Source organism: Grampus griseus (assembly GCF_964374135.1).
Source record: "Grampus griseus genome assembly, chromosome: 2".
Lineage (NCBI taxonomy): Eukaryota > Metazoa > Chordata > Mammalia > Artiodactyla > Delphinidae > Grampus > Grampus griseus.
The window spans coordinates 107,215,739-107,231,725 of NC_139018.1; the positions used below are offsets into that span (position 1 = coordinate 107,215,739).

General features: G+C 40.9%; 1 protein-coding gene across 2 annotated transcripts in view; it reads left to right on the forward strand.

Moving 5' to 3' along the window:
* The first annotated feature begins 3,008 nt into the window (after nt 1–3,008).
* Nucleotides 3,009–15,987, forward strand: part of SNX1 (sorting nexin 1) — a 35,919-nt gene continuing 22,940 nt past the window's right edge. For both annotated transcript variants that reach the window (XM_082649232.1, XM_082649231.1), the window contains exon 1: nt 3,009–3,184. In XM_082649232.1, coding sequence (XP_082505358.1) covers nt 3,026–3,184 — 159 coding nt within the window. In that variant the 5' untranslated portion in view covers nt 3,009–3,025. The remainder of the gene's footprint in view (nt 3,185–15,987) is intronic.

The window sequence follows — 15,987 nt, forward strand, 5'->3', positions numbered from 1 at the left end:
ATGCTTTGCTCGGTTTCGGCGGAACAAGGGAAAAACAATTCCTAGAGGCCCATGAGGCGCGTTGCGTGCTGGGTCGTATGGGCGTTTTCTTTGGAAGACGGTGAGCTGCAATATGGGATCTGTAGTCTCCAACGGTGGGCGGGGTCAGGTAACGGTCTGTTAACCGCCGTTAATTGCCTCACTCAGCGTCTGGATAAGCTAAAGATGAAACCCTGAAGAGGTAGGGGAAAGGAGATCTTGATTTCTAGTGCTGGAAGAGCGTCTGCACGGTGACGCCCTACTATTATTTCTCCGAGGGGGCCGCTTCCTGTCAAAGTTTTCTTACGTCCTAGTCAGGCCGGAAGTGAGTTTCCGTCGCGGTTAAACGGGATGTCTTTGGAGCCTAGTAAGGATGGTTAGGCGTGGCGGGAGGAGGGGTTCCTTTTTGTTTTCTCGTCTCATAGAGACTCAGGCTAGCACAGCTCCCCACTACGAGCTGAGTATTTCTGCCAATCGCCTTCAAGATAACTTAGAACGAGAGAGCTTTCCGACTGTCCAGTGTGTCCAATAGTGACATTGGAGATCGCCATCCTAAAAAGAACGTCTTAAGCCCTCCGGTTTGGTGGCAGTGATGGATGCCAGTAACAAGGTTGATGATGCTAATTTTACTTTTATCCATCCATCCCTACAGTCAAATCTCAAACCTTTATTCGATACTTAATTTGCCAGACTTGGTCTATAGACGCCAAGGATACGAAGATAGGACACGGCCCTTACCCTCAAGCAGCTCACAGACCTGTGAGGGAGCCAACCCCTGATGTTGAGGAATTTGCAGTTTCGAACAAATGAAACCTTTTGTCAAAGGTGATGACAAGTTTCGTACCATCTCTATTTTATATTTTATAAATTTATTAATTTTATTTGTTTTTGGCTGCATTGGGTCTTCGTTGCTGCGCAGGCTTTCTCTAGTTGCGGTGAGCGGGGGCTACTCTTTGTTGCAGTACACAGGCTTCTCATCGTGGTGGCTTCTCTTCCTGCGGAGCACGGGCTCTAGGCACGCGGGCTTCAGTAGTTGTAGCATGCGGGCTGAGTAGTTGTGGCTCGCGGGCTCTAGAGCACAGGCTCAGTAGTTGTGGCGCACACGCTTATTTGCTCTGCGGCATGTGGGATCTTCCCGGACCAGGGCTCGAACCTGTGTCCCCTGCATTGGCAGGCGGATTCGTAACCACTGCGCCACCAGGGAAGCCCTCATACCATGTCTATTGAGAGGAAAGTAAGGATTATCTTGCTGAATTATCCCATGATAACATATCCCATTTATCTTTTTTTAATAGATATTTATTGGAGTATAATTGCTTCACAATACCGTGTGAGTTTCTGTTGCACAACAAAGCGAATCAGCCATATGCATACACATGTCCCCATATCCCCTCCCTCTTGAGCCTCCCTCCCATCCTCCCTATCCCACCCCTCTAGGTCATCGCAAAGCACCGAGCCGATCTCCCGGTGCTATGCTGCTGCTTCCCAGCAACCAACTGTTTAACATTCGGTAGTGTATATGTCAATGCTACTCTCACTTTGCCCCAGCTTCGCCCTCCCACCCCATGTCATCAAGTCCATTCTCGATGTCTACCTCTTTATCCCTGCCCTGCAACTAGGTTCATCAGTACCATTTTCTTTTTTTTTTTTTAGATTCCATATATATGTGTTAGCATACGGTATTTGTTTTTCTCTTTCTGACTTACTTCACTCTGAATGACAGTCTCTAGGTCCATCCACCTCACTACAAATAACTCAGTTTCGTTCCTTTTTATGGCTGAGTAATATTCCTCCCATTTATCTTTAAACTCTTGTCTAGCTGATTAGATTTTAGGCCCACCAGACAACCAGTGAATAATTTAGGTCCCAGGAAAATTTCGTTCAGAGTTTAATAATTCCCCTGCCATCTGTTCCACTCCACTTACTCCACAGCAATTGAGAGGATAATTCTAACTTCCTTGTAATCAAATTTAGGACACTGAAGTCTCACCTCCTCTTTGAGGCCTCCCGACTTCTCCAAACAGAATTGATGATCTCTTTTACTATGCTCCCACAGCACATTATAGCACGGTTCACTTACATGCCCATCTCCCTCAAGTGCCTAGGGGGCCAGAAGCGTCTTTATTTCTATATCTCAAATGCATAGCAGGGTGCCAGGCACACAGTAGATGCTCAATATATATTTCTTGAATGAATTAACTAAATGTTGTTGAAAGAATGAATAGCAAAGCTTTACTGTATCTGTTCAGAGACCTCAATCAAAAATATTTATTGAGGACTTCCCTGGTGGCGCAGTGGTTAAGAATCCGCCTGCCAATGCAGGGGACATGGGTTTGAGCCCTGGCCCATGAAGATCCCACATGCTGCGGAGGAACTAAGCCTGTGCACCACAACTACTGAGCCTGCGCTCTAGAGCCCACGAGCCACAACTACTGAGACCGCGTGCCACAACTACTGAAGCCCATGCACCTAGATCCCGTGCTCCTCAAGAGAAGCCACCTCAATGAGAAGCCCACGCACCACAACAAAGGGTAGCACCCCGTTCGCGGCAACTAGAGAAAGCCTGCGCAGAGCGACGAAGACCCAATGAAAGCAACAATTAAAAATATAAATAATTTTAAAAAATATTTATTGAAGCTCTATGTAGCCACTGTGCTTGGCATGGGTTGGTGGCACGAAGAGGTTTTCAGACTCGCTTCTTCATCTCCTTAAGAAGCCCGGTAGATAGAGCTATCTAGAGCACAAAGAGCCCTTAAGCACGTCCCCGAGCGCCTCCTTTTCTGTCCCTTTGCCCCGTAGGTTAAGAGCTCAGCCCTGAGACCAAGGGTTTGGATTGGCTGGGCAGGAGCCCCGGGTCGTCCCGCCCCGCCCCCAGCGCGTAGGCCCCGCCCCGCGCGCCCCGCGGGACTGGTAGCGGCCTTACCTCTTCGAGCCGCTGGAACGCTTTGCTCGCGGCACTATCTCTTTATAAAGTTGTTGTTGCGGCTTCCGCCGTGGGTGGAGGAAGATGGCGTCGGGGGGTGGTGGCTGTAGCGCTTCGGGAAGACTCCCTCCGCCCTTCCCCGTCCTGGAGCCGGAGTCCGAGGGAGCAGTCGGGGGGTCAGAACCAGAGGCCGGGGACAGCGACACCGAGGGGGAGGATATTTTCACCGGCGCCGCGGATGCCGTGAGTTCGCACCCTTCGGGGCAGGCGGGCGGGCGCCCCCAAAGGAAAGCGACGCTAAGCGAGGGTTGGGGAGGCTGGGCAGAGTGGGCCCGGCGAGACCTTACGTTGGTGACAGTTGTCGTGGCTTGGGTTCTAGATGAGCACCGAGACGTAGGGCCCGGCTTCCCCGCCCCTGGGCGGACGGTGAGGAGTGAGGGATGTGGTGGCTTCTCAGCTGAGGTCCGTGACAGCGAAGAGCCTCCGAGGCGGTCATTTGGCCCTGCCTTGCGGCCCCACGGACCCACGGGGCTGGTTTGCTGGTGGTTTCCTGCCAGGCTGATTTAATAGATCAAGATAAGGGGGTGGGGTGCAGACTTTCCTTTACCTCGCCTTACTGTTCCAAGGATGAATAATGTTATCTGGAGTTGCCCAAGATAGTGACCTGCCCACAAATCCTTTCGTTAGCTCCATCCTTACCGGTGATTACTAAAGGTCCTTTTGGATCTTAGTCTAGGAGAATTAACTTGACTCCTTTGATCTCTAGGAAAATCCTGCCAGATGTCGGTTGAAAAAAAGGTCCTGCCAGATAAACCACTACGTAGATCGAAAGCTTTGTCCCTGTTTTTTGTGCCTAAGTACCTCAGTGGGAGCAAATCTGTAAATGAGACGAGGAAATGGTGTTTCCCATAGTAATATCCGGGTTTCTTTTAAGAGTTAGGTATTAAAAAAACTCATCTTTATATGTGGAATGTGGAAATCAATAATCAGTTCTGGAACCAATGGAGATGTTTTTGGGCTGTTTTATAAGAATACTGACTCATACCATTTGGTACAGTTAGTTCCAGGTTGAAAACTTCTTCAGTGCTAGGAGTGAATTTATGTTTCTTTCTATCTTGGTTAATGCTTAGCTTCATAGTAGCTACTCAGTATATGAGTGACTAAATAAAACAGCTTTAAATTCTTTATGCAAGCATGTGTCTGAAAAAGTTTGAGGCTTCTCTCATTTTAAGTCAGAAAAAGGTTAAGTTTCTTGGCAATGCCTTCTGTGATAATCATTAGATTTTTCCGTGTACTGTATTTAGGAATTAAGTCCATAATCCCAGCTCCAAAAGTGTTTGCTGATGCTTATATAACAGCTCAGACTGTCAAATGAAGTCTCTGTTATTCTGAGAAATAACTCTTGTTGCTAATTTAGTTCTGTATCCCATTTAAAACAAATCTTTTGTCTATTCCTTTAGTAATTCCCTCATAAGCCATGCAGAACAGCGACTGTTGATAACTGCTGAGATGGTAGTCAGACTGAACATCTGAAAACAGAGACTCTGGCTCTGAAAGCAATTGGTCACATTGGTAAATGATGATTTATTTTTCAAAAAGGACCCTAGAAGGATGAGTTGTTATTTTCTAAAGTTCTCTAAGTAAGTTCAAGAGGTTGTGATTTGATTGGTCTCACCAGATTACTTCCCAGAGGCATCCATACTTGTCTCCTAAGATAGTGAAAATACTTTGCCTAATTTCCATCTAAGGGGAGGAGGAGGGGGTCAGAATGAACTTGTTCTACCACAGAAAGCCAAATTATTTTTATTTAGATTTTGATCCAGGAAAATTGAGTTGCTGAGGGAACTAAAATGCCACCTGTAAGCCATTTTTTAGCAGCTTGTCTTGATGTTAATCTTCAGAAAGCCATTTCTGATTCCTCACTAGTTAGGCTGTGACTTTTTTATTAAATAGTCAATACAAATTATATTACAATAAATGCTTTAGTTGTGAGCCAGTGTGAGAAGATGGATTGCAGTGCTTCTGTATCTTAAGGAACAAGATTGAAGAATAAAGTAATTAAGAAAGTGGGCTTTGAAGCCTGGTTTAAATCCAGGCTCTGTTACTTGCTGGCTTAACCTTGGGAAGGGTACTTATTTACTCTGTACAGTTTCCTCACCTGTAAAATGTGAATAGTAATAGTATTTACCTCCACCATTATTGTGAGGATTAAATTAGAATACCTGTAAAACACTTAGAACAGTTGAGCATTTTGTAAACTAGAATTACTCAAAGAATCAAAAAACCCACAAAATCTAATAATGAATTAGAAAAGTTAAATTAATTAATCCTAAAAATGGTTAATGTAATTTATCAAAATCAAACTGGTAATAAGATTGATTTGATTAAAATCCATCAAAGTAGGCACTTAATGACTTCAGTAGCATCCTACTGATTTAAGTTTATCTTCATACTAGGTTTTGTTGCATGTTGGAGGCAAAGAGAGGAATATTAAAGAATTGAGAAGCTGAGGCATATAAAGTTTAAAACTCATTTTTGGTATGCATGTAATTTCCTGGACATTGATGTAACAGCTGCTGCTGTTAATCATCCCATCTGCTCTCTTTTAGAGCCCAAGAGGCTTTCTTAATATGGTAATAAAAATATGATTTGATTTTTAATGGAAAGAGCAGCCCCTGATATGCATTTTAGGATCTACAAACCAGTTATTTGAATGGGATAGACTGGAGTTAAAAGGATTATTAAAACAAATCTGAAATCATTGCTTTAAGCCTGAAAACCAGTTTGTGGAAAGTCTGGTTCTTAAGAATACTCAAGACCTTATCTTCTTTATGCCTCTTACTTTGTGGACCTGTGAATAAAAAGGTCTAAAATTTTAAATATATTATCTGAATCTTTGATTGGACCTGAATCCAGATATGTATCTATTTAGTTAAAACTTTCTTAGTTCTAGGATAGGATTAATTTTTCCCTTAGTAAAAAGAGAGACTAAATTAGAGCCCCTTTTCGGTTCTTCTAATTCTTAAAATTGTTATGTTAAAAACACTAAATAGCATACATGTTTTTACATCTCATTTGACCTCACTGGTCTTATTTGCATACTTCTAAACCGGAAAGGTAAAATTGAAGCAAGTTCTTTATCTGCCTTCCCAGAAGCTCGTATATGCTCATCTCTTTAGCAGTATGCCAGGACCACCATTAGATTTGCCCTCTGAATAAAAGAGGAGAACTGTGGTGTCCTTTCTCATGCTGAGAAAAAGGAGGGAAACATAGATTAATGATATCCTTGGTTCAGGTTTTGGCCAAATCTGGTAACTTCTTCATTTGATGATATATTATACCAATTAGATTTTTTTTTTCTCACCACTCTTATTCTTGAATTGAAACCCTTGTAATTAGAGAAATGGCTAGAAAAAAAGAATAGGATAAAGACAAAATAGCAGGGGACTTGAAAATGAAAAGTCACATATTGAAAAAATTGTCTTTGGTTAATCAAGACTTATTTACATATTTCCACTGGTGTTTAAAGAACAATGTCACTAGCCTTTATTGGTAGTCAAAAGTCAAGGATAGCAATTGGCTTCTGATTGACAATGTTTTATGGACTATAGGGAATTATATAAACATAAGTTACATATTAACATTTAGACAGAAAAGGGCATGGTATTTTTAGAATCCAGTCCTACATCTATGATCAATATAACATGTATCCTGAGGGGAAAACAAATCAGCTTTTTTTAAATTGTGGTATAAAACACACAACAAAATTTATCATCATAACCATTTTAAATTGTACAGTTCAGTAGTGCTAAGTATACTCACATTTGTGTGAAACAGATCTCCTGCGTTAAATAACAACTCTCCTTATCCCCCTCCCCTGGGCCCCTGGTAGCCACCATTCTACTTTCTGTTTCTATGAATTTGACTGCTTTAGATAACCTCATAAAGTGGACTCATACAGTATTTGTCTTTTTTGTGACTGGTTTATTTCACTTAGCACAGTATCCTCAAGATTCATCCATGTTGTAGCATGTATCATAATTTCCTTCCTTTTTAAGGCTGAATAATATTCCATCAAATGTATATACCACATTTCGTTTATCCATACGTCCTTCAGTGGACATGTAGGTTACTTCTGCCTTTTGGCTCTATGAGTAGTGCTGCTATGGGTATGCAAATATCTCTTTGAGACCCTGCTTTCAGTTCTTTTGCATATATACTCGGAAGTGGGATTGCTGGATCATAAGGTAGTTCTATTTTTAAGTTTTTGAGGAACCTCCATACTGTTTTCCATAGCAGTTGCACCATTTTACAATGTTATCTCAGCTCTTTTTTAAGACCAGTTTATTTCCTTTTGAGTGCTTATAGGATAACTTTTTTAGATCTGGATATAAGTTGGTAATTTCATTAAAAGCTCTAAGGAAATTGATAGTTTAACTGGCTAAGATTTTAATTCTCTGTTCTGCAAAATGCGTGGTGGCTATTCCCAAAGGTATAACATGTCTTCAGTAAGTTTCTTGATACTGTCCTTTCTCTGTTCCTAATCAGACTTCTTTTTTTTAAAAAAAAATAAATTTATTTATTTATGGCTGTGTTGAATCTTTTGTTACTGCGCACGGGCTTTCTCTAGTTGTGGTGAGCAAGGGCTACTCTTTGTTGCGGTGCGCAGGCTTCTCATTGCTGTGGCTTCTCTTGTTGTGGAGCACGGGCTCTAAGCGTGCGGGCTTCAGTAGTTGTGGCTCGCAGGCTCAGTAGTTGTGGCACACGGGCTTAGCTGCTCCACGGCATGTAGGAGCTTCCTGGGCCAGGGCTTGAACCCGTGTCCCCTGCATTGGCAGGCAGATTCTTCATCACTGCACCACCAAGGAAGTTCCCTAATCAGACTTCTTAAAGTTAATCTATGCAACAGTATTTTTAAACAGATTTAATACTTAGTTTCTTTAGTTAATGGTATAGTCATTTACAACTAATATTAGTAAATAGTCATGGGTAACTGTCCGTCTAGTTTGTAGTATTTTCTATACGCATATTGTCCCAAACACTTGTTTTTGGAGCTAACATCACATCAGGTGGTCAGATCTAATCAAAAGATCAGAAGTTGAAATTACACATTCTTCACACAGGTCTGATACAGATGTTCTTGGAAAAGTCAGTAACTGGTGTTTTGTCTAAAGATTCATTTTAATGCTCAGCTCAAATTGTAAACTTCTAATAAGTTTAGATTTTCCTGAAGTACATAGACTCATTGATTTCTTGATCATAGACTTGTACTAGCAGTTAACCTAGCTTTCAAGGTTATGGAGGAGAAGCTAACAAAAGTAGTTACAAAACACTTTTGGAGAAAGGGGCATGAGAGAAGACTTAAAGATGACTAATAAGAACCCAACTTAAAATGTATTTAAAATAAGAGTTGTGGGGGCTTCCCTGTGGCACAGTGGTTAAGAATCTGCCTGCCAATGCAGGGGACATGGGTTCGAGCCCTGGTCTGGGAAGATCCCACGTGCTGCGGAGCAACTAAGCCCTTGCACCACAACTACTGAGCCTGTGCTCTAGAGCCCTCGAGCCACAACTATTGAGCCCACGTGCCACAACTACTGAAACCTGCGCGCCTAGAGCCCATGCACCGCAACGAAGAGTAGCCCCCACTCACCGCAACTAGAGAAAACCTGCACGCAGCAATGAAGACCCAACGCAGCCAAAATAAATAAAATAATAAATAAATTAAAATGAAATAAAATTAGAGTTTGGGGCTTATGAGAGAAGCAACTAACATTGTGATCCGACTTCTAGGTTTTGTAGGGAGTTGCTGCCCCTTTACTTACTCAGATGTCAGGGTAACTCTAATGACTTGGCCACTTGTGATTCATTTGGCTGGGAGAAGGGAGAGGAAAAAGAACACTCTAATTTCTCTCCCTTGGTCCTCAAAGCTTCTCAGCACTCTTCAGTAACTGCTGTCATAAATAAATCATGAGTAGTTGATAGTTACTAGAGCAAGTAGCCATAAGTATCTCATCTCCAGGAAAAGTCTGTTGCTCAACTTTGGCGTATTCTTTTGCTTAGTCAGATGGACAGCTGGGGCTTTGTTTTGCTTTCAGAGCAGATTTGAACTGGGTTTGTTCTGCTTTTTCAATTTAGAAGCTAATGCACCATTAGTACTCTGATCCTTCTTCAGTTCCAGGCCCTTCCAAGTTATATTAGTGTGAGACCCCAAAAATTTGGTATGGAAGTTACACCAGAGGATTCAGTAGAATGTCTGTAGCTAAATTTTGGTAGATCATGGATGGCCTTTCACTTTGAGGTCTCTACTGCACTTGCTCATGGTTTTCCTTTACTAACTCAGTGGTCAGTTTCAGGCTTATTTTCCCCACCCTTCTAGCTCCCCCTTTTCCATTTTCATTAGTCCTAGAGGAACTAGCTCAGAGGTTCTCTACCTTTTTTGTGTCATGGACCCATTAGCAGTCCAGGGAAGTCTGTGGACCCATTCTCAGAATAATGTTCTTAAATGTATAAAATACATAATATTACAAAGGAAACCAGTTATACTGAAATGCAATTATCAAAACGTTAGAATAATTTTATGTTATATGCTTTTTAAAAAAATGCTTTAAATAGTATCTAGGGATAGGTTTAATACCGTGATTTTTAAATTGAGATGAGCATAAATGATATTTTAAGATCTGTAATAACTGTAATATCAAATAAAAATATCTAATTTTTATTAGCTATGTCTCAGGTACTGCTACTACTCATGGTTTGTTGCCTGTCTTTATAATTGAAGAAAATGCTGAATTTCAGTTAGAGGTTAGTGAAAAGTAAATTGTAATTTTATTCCCATTTAAATTCATAGGCCCGATTCTCAATTCTGTGGCTCATGGACCCCACATTAGAATCCCTACTTTAACTCCTTAAGTTATGAGAGGGGGTAATATTGTGAAATCATTTGGGTTAGTTAGATATCCACCCAGTTTGTAGAGTAAGATGTACCAAATCCAGTGGACACTTAAGGTCCATTCTCCTAAGCACAGAAACTTTTAGTGCATCTGTGCCATTTTTGAAACATGGTGTGGGAGAGGAGTCACTGCCTGCGGTAGGCGGAATGACTTCCCCCTCCAGCATGTCCACTCCTATTCCTGGAACCTGTGAAGGTCTTAGGTTACAAAGTGAAGGGTAAATTTGAAGTTGGGATTAAGGTTGCTAATCAGCTGACCTTAAAGTAGGGAAATTATCCTGGATGATCTGAGTAGGCCCAGTGTAACCACAAGGATTCTTTAAAAATGGAAGAGACAGAGAGTCACTACCTTCAGAAGAAAGGCACAGAGAGATGTAACATTGTTGGCTTTGAAGATGGAGGAAGTGGGCCATGAGCCAAGGAATGTAGGCAGCTTCTAGAAGCTAGAAAGAGCAAGGAAACAGATTCTCCCCTAGAACCTCCAGGACGGAATGCAGCCGTGATGATACCTTGATTTTAGCTCAGTGAGACCTGTATTGACTTCTGCAGAACTATAAATTAATAAATTTCCATTGTTTAATCTGTTAAATTTGTGATAATTTGTCACAGCCATGATAGAAAACTAATACACTGACCCACTTAGCTCATTTCTCCCCAGAAGTAAAGGTGGCAAAAGGAGTAGTATTTCATGCCAAGATCTTCCAGTGTAAGTTTTTTTCTTGGCTGCGTTGGGTCTTTGTTGCTGTGCGTGGGCTTTCTCTAGTTGCGGCAAGCGGAGGCTACTCCGTTGTGGTGCGCGGGCTTCTCATTGCGGTGGCTTTTCTTGTTGAGGAGCACGGGCTCTAGGCGCGTGGGTTTCTGTAGTTGTGGCACGCGGGCTTAGTTGCTCCGCGGCATGTGGGATCTTCCCGGACCAGGGCTCAAACTCGTGTCCCCTGCATTGGCAGGCAGATTCTTAACCACTGCGCCAACAGGAAAGCCCTACCAGGGTAATTTTTAAAGACTTTGTGACTGCCGTTTTATCATCTGGGTATAACTTCTGGGGTTGACTTATTCCTAATTGTCCTTTCCTTGTCACACAATTCCGTAGCTCCATATTGCCTTAACTAAATTATCCAAATTTTTCATCGGAAAATGAGTATGTACCCAGTTTTCCAGAAGCACTGTTACTTGAGCTTTTTATTTGGATTCATCCTCTAAATGCAGTTGAGAATTTCAATTGTACTACCCTTCTGAGGTCCCTTGAACATAATGCAAAGATTCTGCCTGGAGCAAAGAGCAATTGAGCAACATGAGGAAGAATCAAAACTGGTTAACATAAACGGAAGATACCTGGAATCACAGCAGTACTTTTCAGTACTGAATGGCTGTCAGCTCTGGGGGACAGGAAGCCCACATCTGTCCTTCCCTGAGCTAAGAAAATTTCATTAGTAGCCTGAGCCTCATGGTTTGAAGCCAGTAATTGGCAAGGAATACCTGTTTGCTCTTAACACAAGTGCTGTCTTGCTAGCATATCTTTCTAGTGACTCTCTGAGAATTAGGATTAGGCTGTCTGAGTGCTCTTGTAAGTACAAACAGAAGCACAAGAACCCAGAGAATACTGTTCCTCTGAGCCCTTCCTTAGACAGCCAAAATGATTGAAGACACATAGACATATGGACCGGTGGTGAGCACTGAAGATGCAGTTGCCTATAGAATTCAGACTTAAGGAGGAATAAGGAGAGAGCATCATATGTCATGGTCATACGCTCTGACACTACAGATACAAAAGAACTATATTTTTTATTTTTTTTTGCAGTACACGGGCCTCTCACTGTTGTGGCCTCTCCTGATGCGGAGCACAGGCTCCAGATGCGCAGGCTCAGTGGCCATGGCTCGCAGGCTCAGTGGCCATGGCTCACGGGCTCAGCTGCTCCGCGTCATGTGGGATCTTCCCGGACCGGGGCACGAACCCATGTCCCCTGCATCAGCAGGCGGACTCTCAACCACTGCGTCACCAGGGAAGCCCACAACTATATTTTTTAAAAAGGAAAGGGAATGGGGATAACATTTGCAAAAAAATGTTTGACTGTTTTCAGTAATCATAGTAGTTGGTGATAGTATCAGCATTGTTATCCTGAGACTGTAATGTGGGATAAATCAAGTGAATACTTACGAGACAGTCTAATCCTATCATCCACTGTGTTCTCGAGAATCAGAATTCTTATATGAAAGAAAGGAGACTTGAAATTTGTAGTCTTGATATTTGAATGGAAAATGTCAGTATGAACACATGAAACATTTTAAAAACAAATGTGTGTATCTATATCTTTCTACTGAAAAGCTCTAGATACACTGATGAACCCAGGTACCTCTGAATACCCCTAGTGCTCAGACCGTGGTCTTGAAATAGTATTTCAAGAAACCAGGGCTTCTGGTTCTCGTAGAACAGGCTGATTTCAGGTGTGAGGTAGGAAACGTACAAAAAGAGCCTGGACAATCTTGTCATTACAGATAACAAGGAAGCTTTCAAGAACTACAGGGTCACGTCAAAAATACTCAGAGCCAACTTGCAGAGGTTCCCACTGGCCAATGATGGAATGATTTGAGCTTAAGTAATGATAATAACGACCATGAATTGCAACACATAAAATATATATGAATTGTAAAACAGTATGGAAGTTTCTTAAAAAACTAAAAATGGAACTACTGTATGACCCAGCAATTCTACCTGGGTGTATATCCATAAAACACTAATTTGAAAAGATAAGGCACCCCACTGTTCGTAGCAGCACTATTTACCATTGCCAAGATATGCAAGCAACCTAAGTGTCCATCAACAGATGAAGGGCTTAAGATGTGGTGAAAAAAAAAATACACACACACACACACACACTCGGGAATGCTACTCAGTCATAAAAAAAATGAAATTTGGGGCTTCCCTGGTCGCGCAGTGGTTGAGAGTCCGCCTGCCGATGCAGGGGACACGGGTTCGTGCCCCGGTCCGGGAAGATCCCACATGCCGCAGAGCGGCTGGGCCCGTGAGCCATGGCTGCTGAGCCTGCGCGTCCGGAGCCTGTGCTCCGCAAAGGGAGAGGCCACAACAGTGAGAGGCCCGTGTACCGCAAGAAAATTAATAATAATAAATATAAAATAAATACAGTGAAATTTTGTCATTTGCAACAATAGGAATGGACTTGGAGGGTATTATACTAAGTGAAATATGTCAGAGAAAGATGAAAGACAAATACTGTATGATATCACTTATATGTGGAATCTGAAAAATACAGCAAACTAGTGAATATAACAAAAAAGAAGCAGACTCACAGATGTAGAGAACAAACTAGTGGTTACCAGTAGGGAGAGGGAAGGGAGAGGGGTAATATAGGGATAGGGAATTAAGAGGTACAAAGTACTATGTATAAAATAAATTACAAGGATATATTGTATAACACAGGGAATATAGCCAATATTTTATAATAACTATAAATGGAGTATAACCTTTAAAAATTGTTAATCACTGTTCTGTACACCTGTAACTTATACAATATTGTACATTATACTTCAATAAAAAATAAATTTAAAAAATTTCATCACAGAAAATAGTTTTATCTATTGCCTAGAAATTTAGCCCCCTTCAAAGTTTTGTGACTTACTTTTAAGAGATTTTTAAAATATGGATTATAAAGCAAGCCTTATTTTTAGTTTTGATTTTGTCACTCTGTAATCAGTGTGCCTCCACCCCCAAAAATGAGTCCTTCCTAAAATTTAAACTGTTGCTTCAAAATTAGCTTTTTAATATAAATCATTCCTTAATACTGATGAAAATTAGCCTTTTAACCTTGGGCATATGAAATATGTTTTAATACCAGGTGGCTATTTATTTTGATGAGAAGTAAGCTATTTTATAAACTCTAGTCTCATGGAAGACTTGTTTTCTATTAACAGTCCTGTATAAATGTTGGGTACCATGAACGGGGTTCATTTCTTCTTATCCTTAAAAATAGTCCTGCTCAGCTTCTCTTGTATTTGATTTTAAGTAAAACTTGAGAATATGCCTCAAAGGACAACTGTGTGCTGGGTACTCTTCAGCCTAAAGAAATAGGCCAGTGCCAATACAAATCAGTCAATTGAGAATAAATTTGCTAAGATCAAAAATAAAACAAAGAGAAAAGAGATAAAATTGGGGGCGTGGGTACTATACAATATGCCGGAGAGAGAGTTAACATACTTATGTAAGAGAAGTGTACATCTAAGTAACGCTAACTCAGCATAGAAAAATGGGCAAAGGACACCAAAACACATCACAGGGATTCAGATGGCCAGTAAACATGTGGGAACAAGACAACTTATAACTCGTTAACATACAAAGATTTTTTAGAGAGAGAGAGAATGCTTAATGTTGCTGTGGTGGTGTGGGGTGGGGGCCTGGGGGTGGATGCAAATTGTGACCTTTCTGGAAGGGAGCTTAGTAGAGCCTTTGAAAATTTCGTTTAATAATTCTGCTTAAGAATCTATCCCAAGGAAATAATCAGATGTAGACTTATATATAGGGATAGACATCACCATATTTTTTGTGATGATAAAAATAAAAACCTGGAAACTGTCTAAATGCCCATCATTAGGGAAATGACTATGTTGTAGTATACCCATATGATAGAGAGTCAAGTCACTAAAAATGGGATTTTTGTACAACCTTAAAGACATGAAAAAACTACTCAGATGGCAAAGGGGGCAAAAACAGAATACAAAGTTTTGTGTACATAGATTAATTTTATAAAAGAACTACTGAGGAAAAATTAGAATAGTAAATACAATAATCAGTCTAACTATGTTCAGCTTTCCTAGAACTCAGCCTTTAGTGGTTTTTGGAATGGAGTCCCAGAGTATATTTGAGGAGCAGTTTTCTATTCTCAAAGGTAGTTGTTACCTAGCTTACTAAGAGTGCACAAGCTTTTGTTTTCATCACAGTTCTAGTCAAGCAAAGTATGGTTTGGGCTTGAAGAGGATCTGGTAGAGGAAGAATGACAAGTAGTTGTGCTCTAGTTGTCACCACAGTATCCCATCCATCTGGATCTGTCTTTTCTGATTAGTATAGGGAAAGACAGACTGCTATTCCTTTGTTTTTTTGATTGAAGTATAGTTGATTTACAATGTGTGTTCGTTTCTGGTGTATAGCAACTTGATTCAGTTATACGTGTGTGTGTGTGTGTGTGTGTGTGTGTGTGTTTGGTTATATATGTGTATATATTCTTTTTCATGTTCTTTTCCATTATGGTTTATGACAAGATATTGAATATAGTTCCCTGTGCTATATAGTAGGACCTTGTTGCTTATCTATTTTATACATAGTAGTTTTTATCTGCTAATCCCAAACTCCTAATTTATCCCTTCCGCATCCCCTTTCCCCTTTGGTAACCTTAAGTTTGTTTTCTATGTCTGTGAATCTGTTTCTGCTTTGTAAATAAGTTCATTTGTATCATATTTTAGATTCCACGTGTAAGTGATATCATATTTGTCTTTTTCTGTCTAACTTCACTTAGTATGATAATCTCTAGATCCATGCAGTATGGCTGAGTAGTATTCATTGTATATATATACCGCATCTGCTTTATCCATTCATCTATCAGTGGACATTTAGGTTGCTTCCATGTCTTGGCTATTGTAAATAGTGCTGCTGTGAACATTGGGGTGTATGTATCTTTTCGAATTAGAGTTTTCTCTGGGTATATGCCCAGGAGTGGGATTGCTGGATCATATGGCAACTCTACTTTCAGTTTTTTAATGAACCTCTATACTGTTTTCCATAGTGGCTGCACCAATTTACATTCCCACCAACAGTGTAAGAGAGTTCCCTTTTCTCCACACCCTCTACAGCATTTGTTATTTGTAGACTTTTTAATGACGGCCCTTCTGACCCGTGTGAGGCAATACCTCATTGTGGTTTTGACTTGCATTTCTTTAATAATTAGCGATGTTGAGCGTCTTTTCATGTGTCTGTTGGTCATCTGTATGTCTTCTTTGGAGAAATGTTTTTTTAGGTCTTCTGCCCACTCTTTGATTGGGTTGTTTGGTTTTTTGTTATTGAGTTTATGAGCTATTTGTATATTTTGGAAAT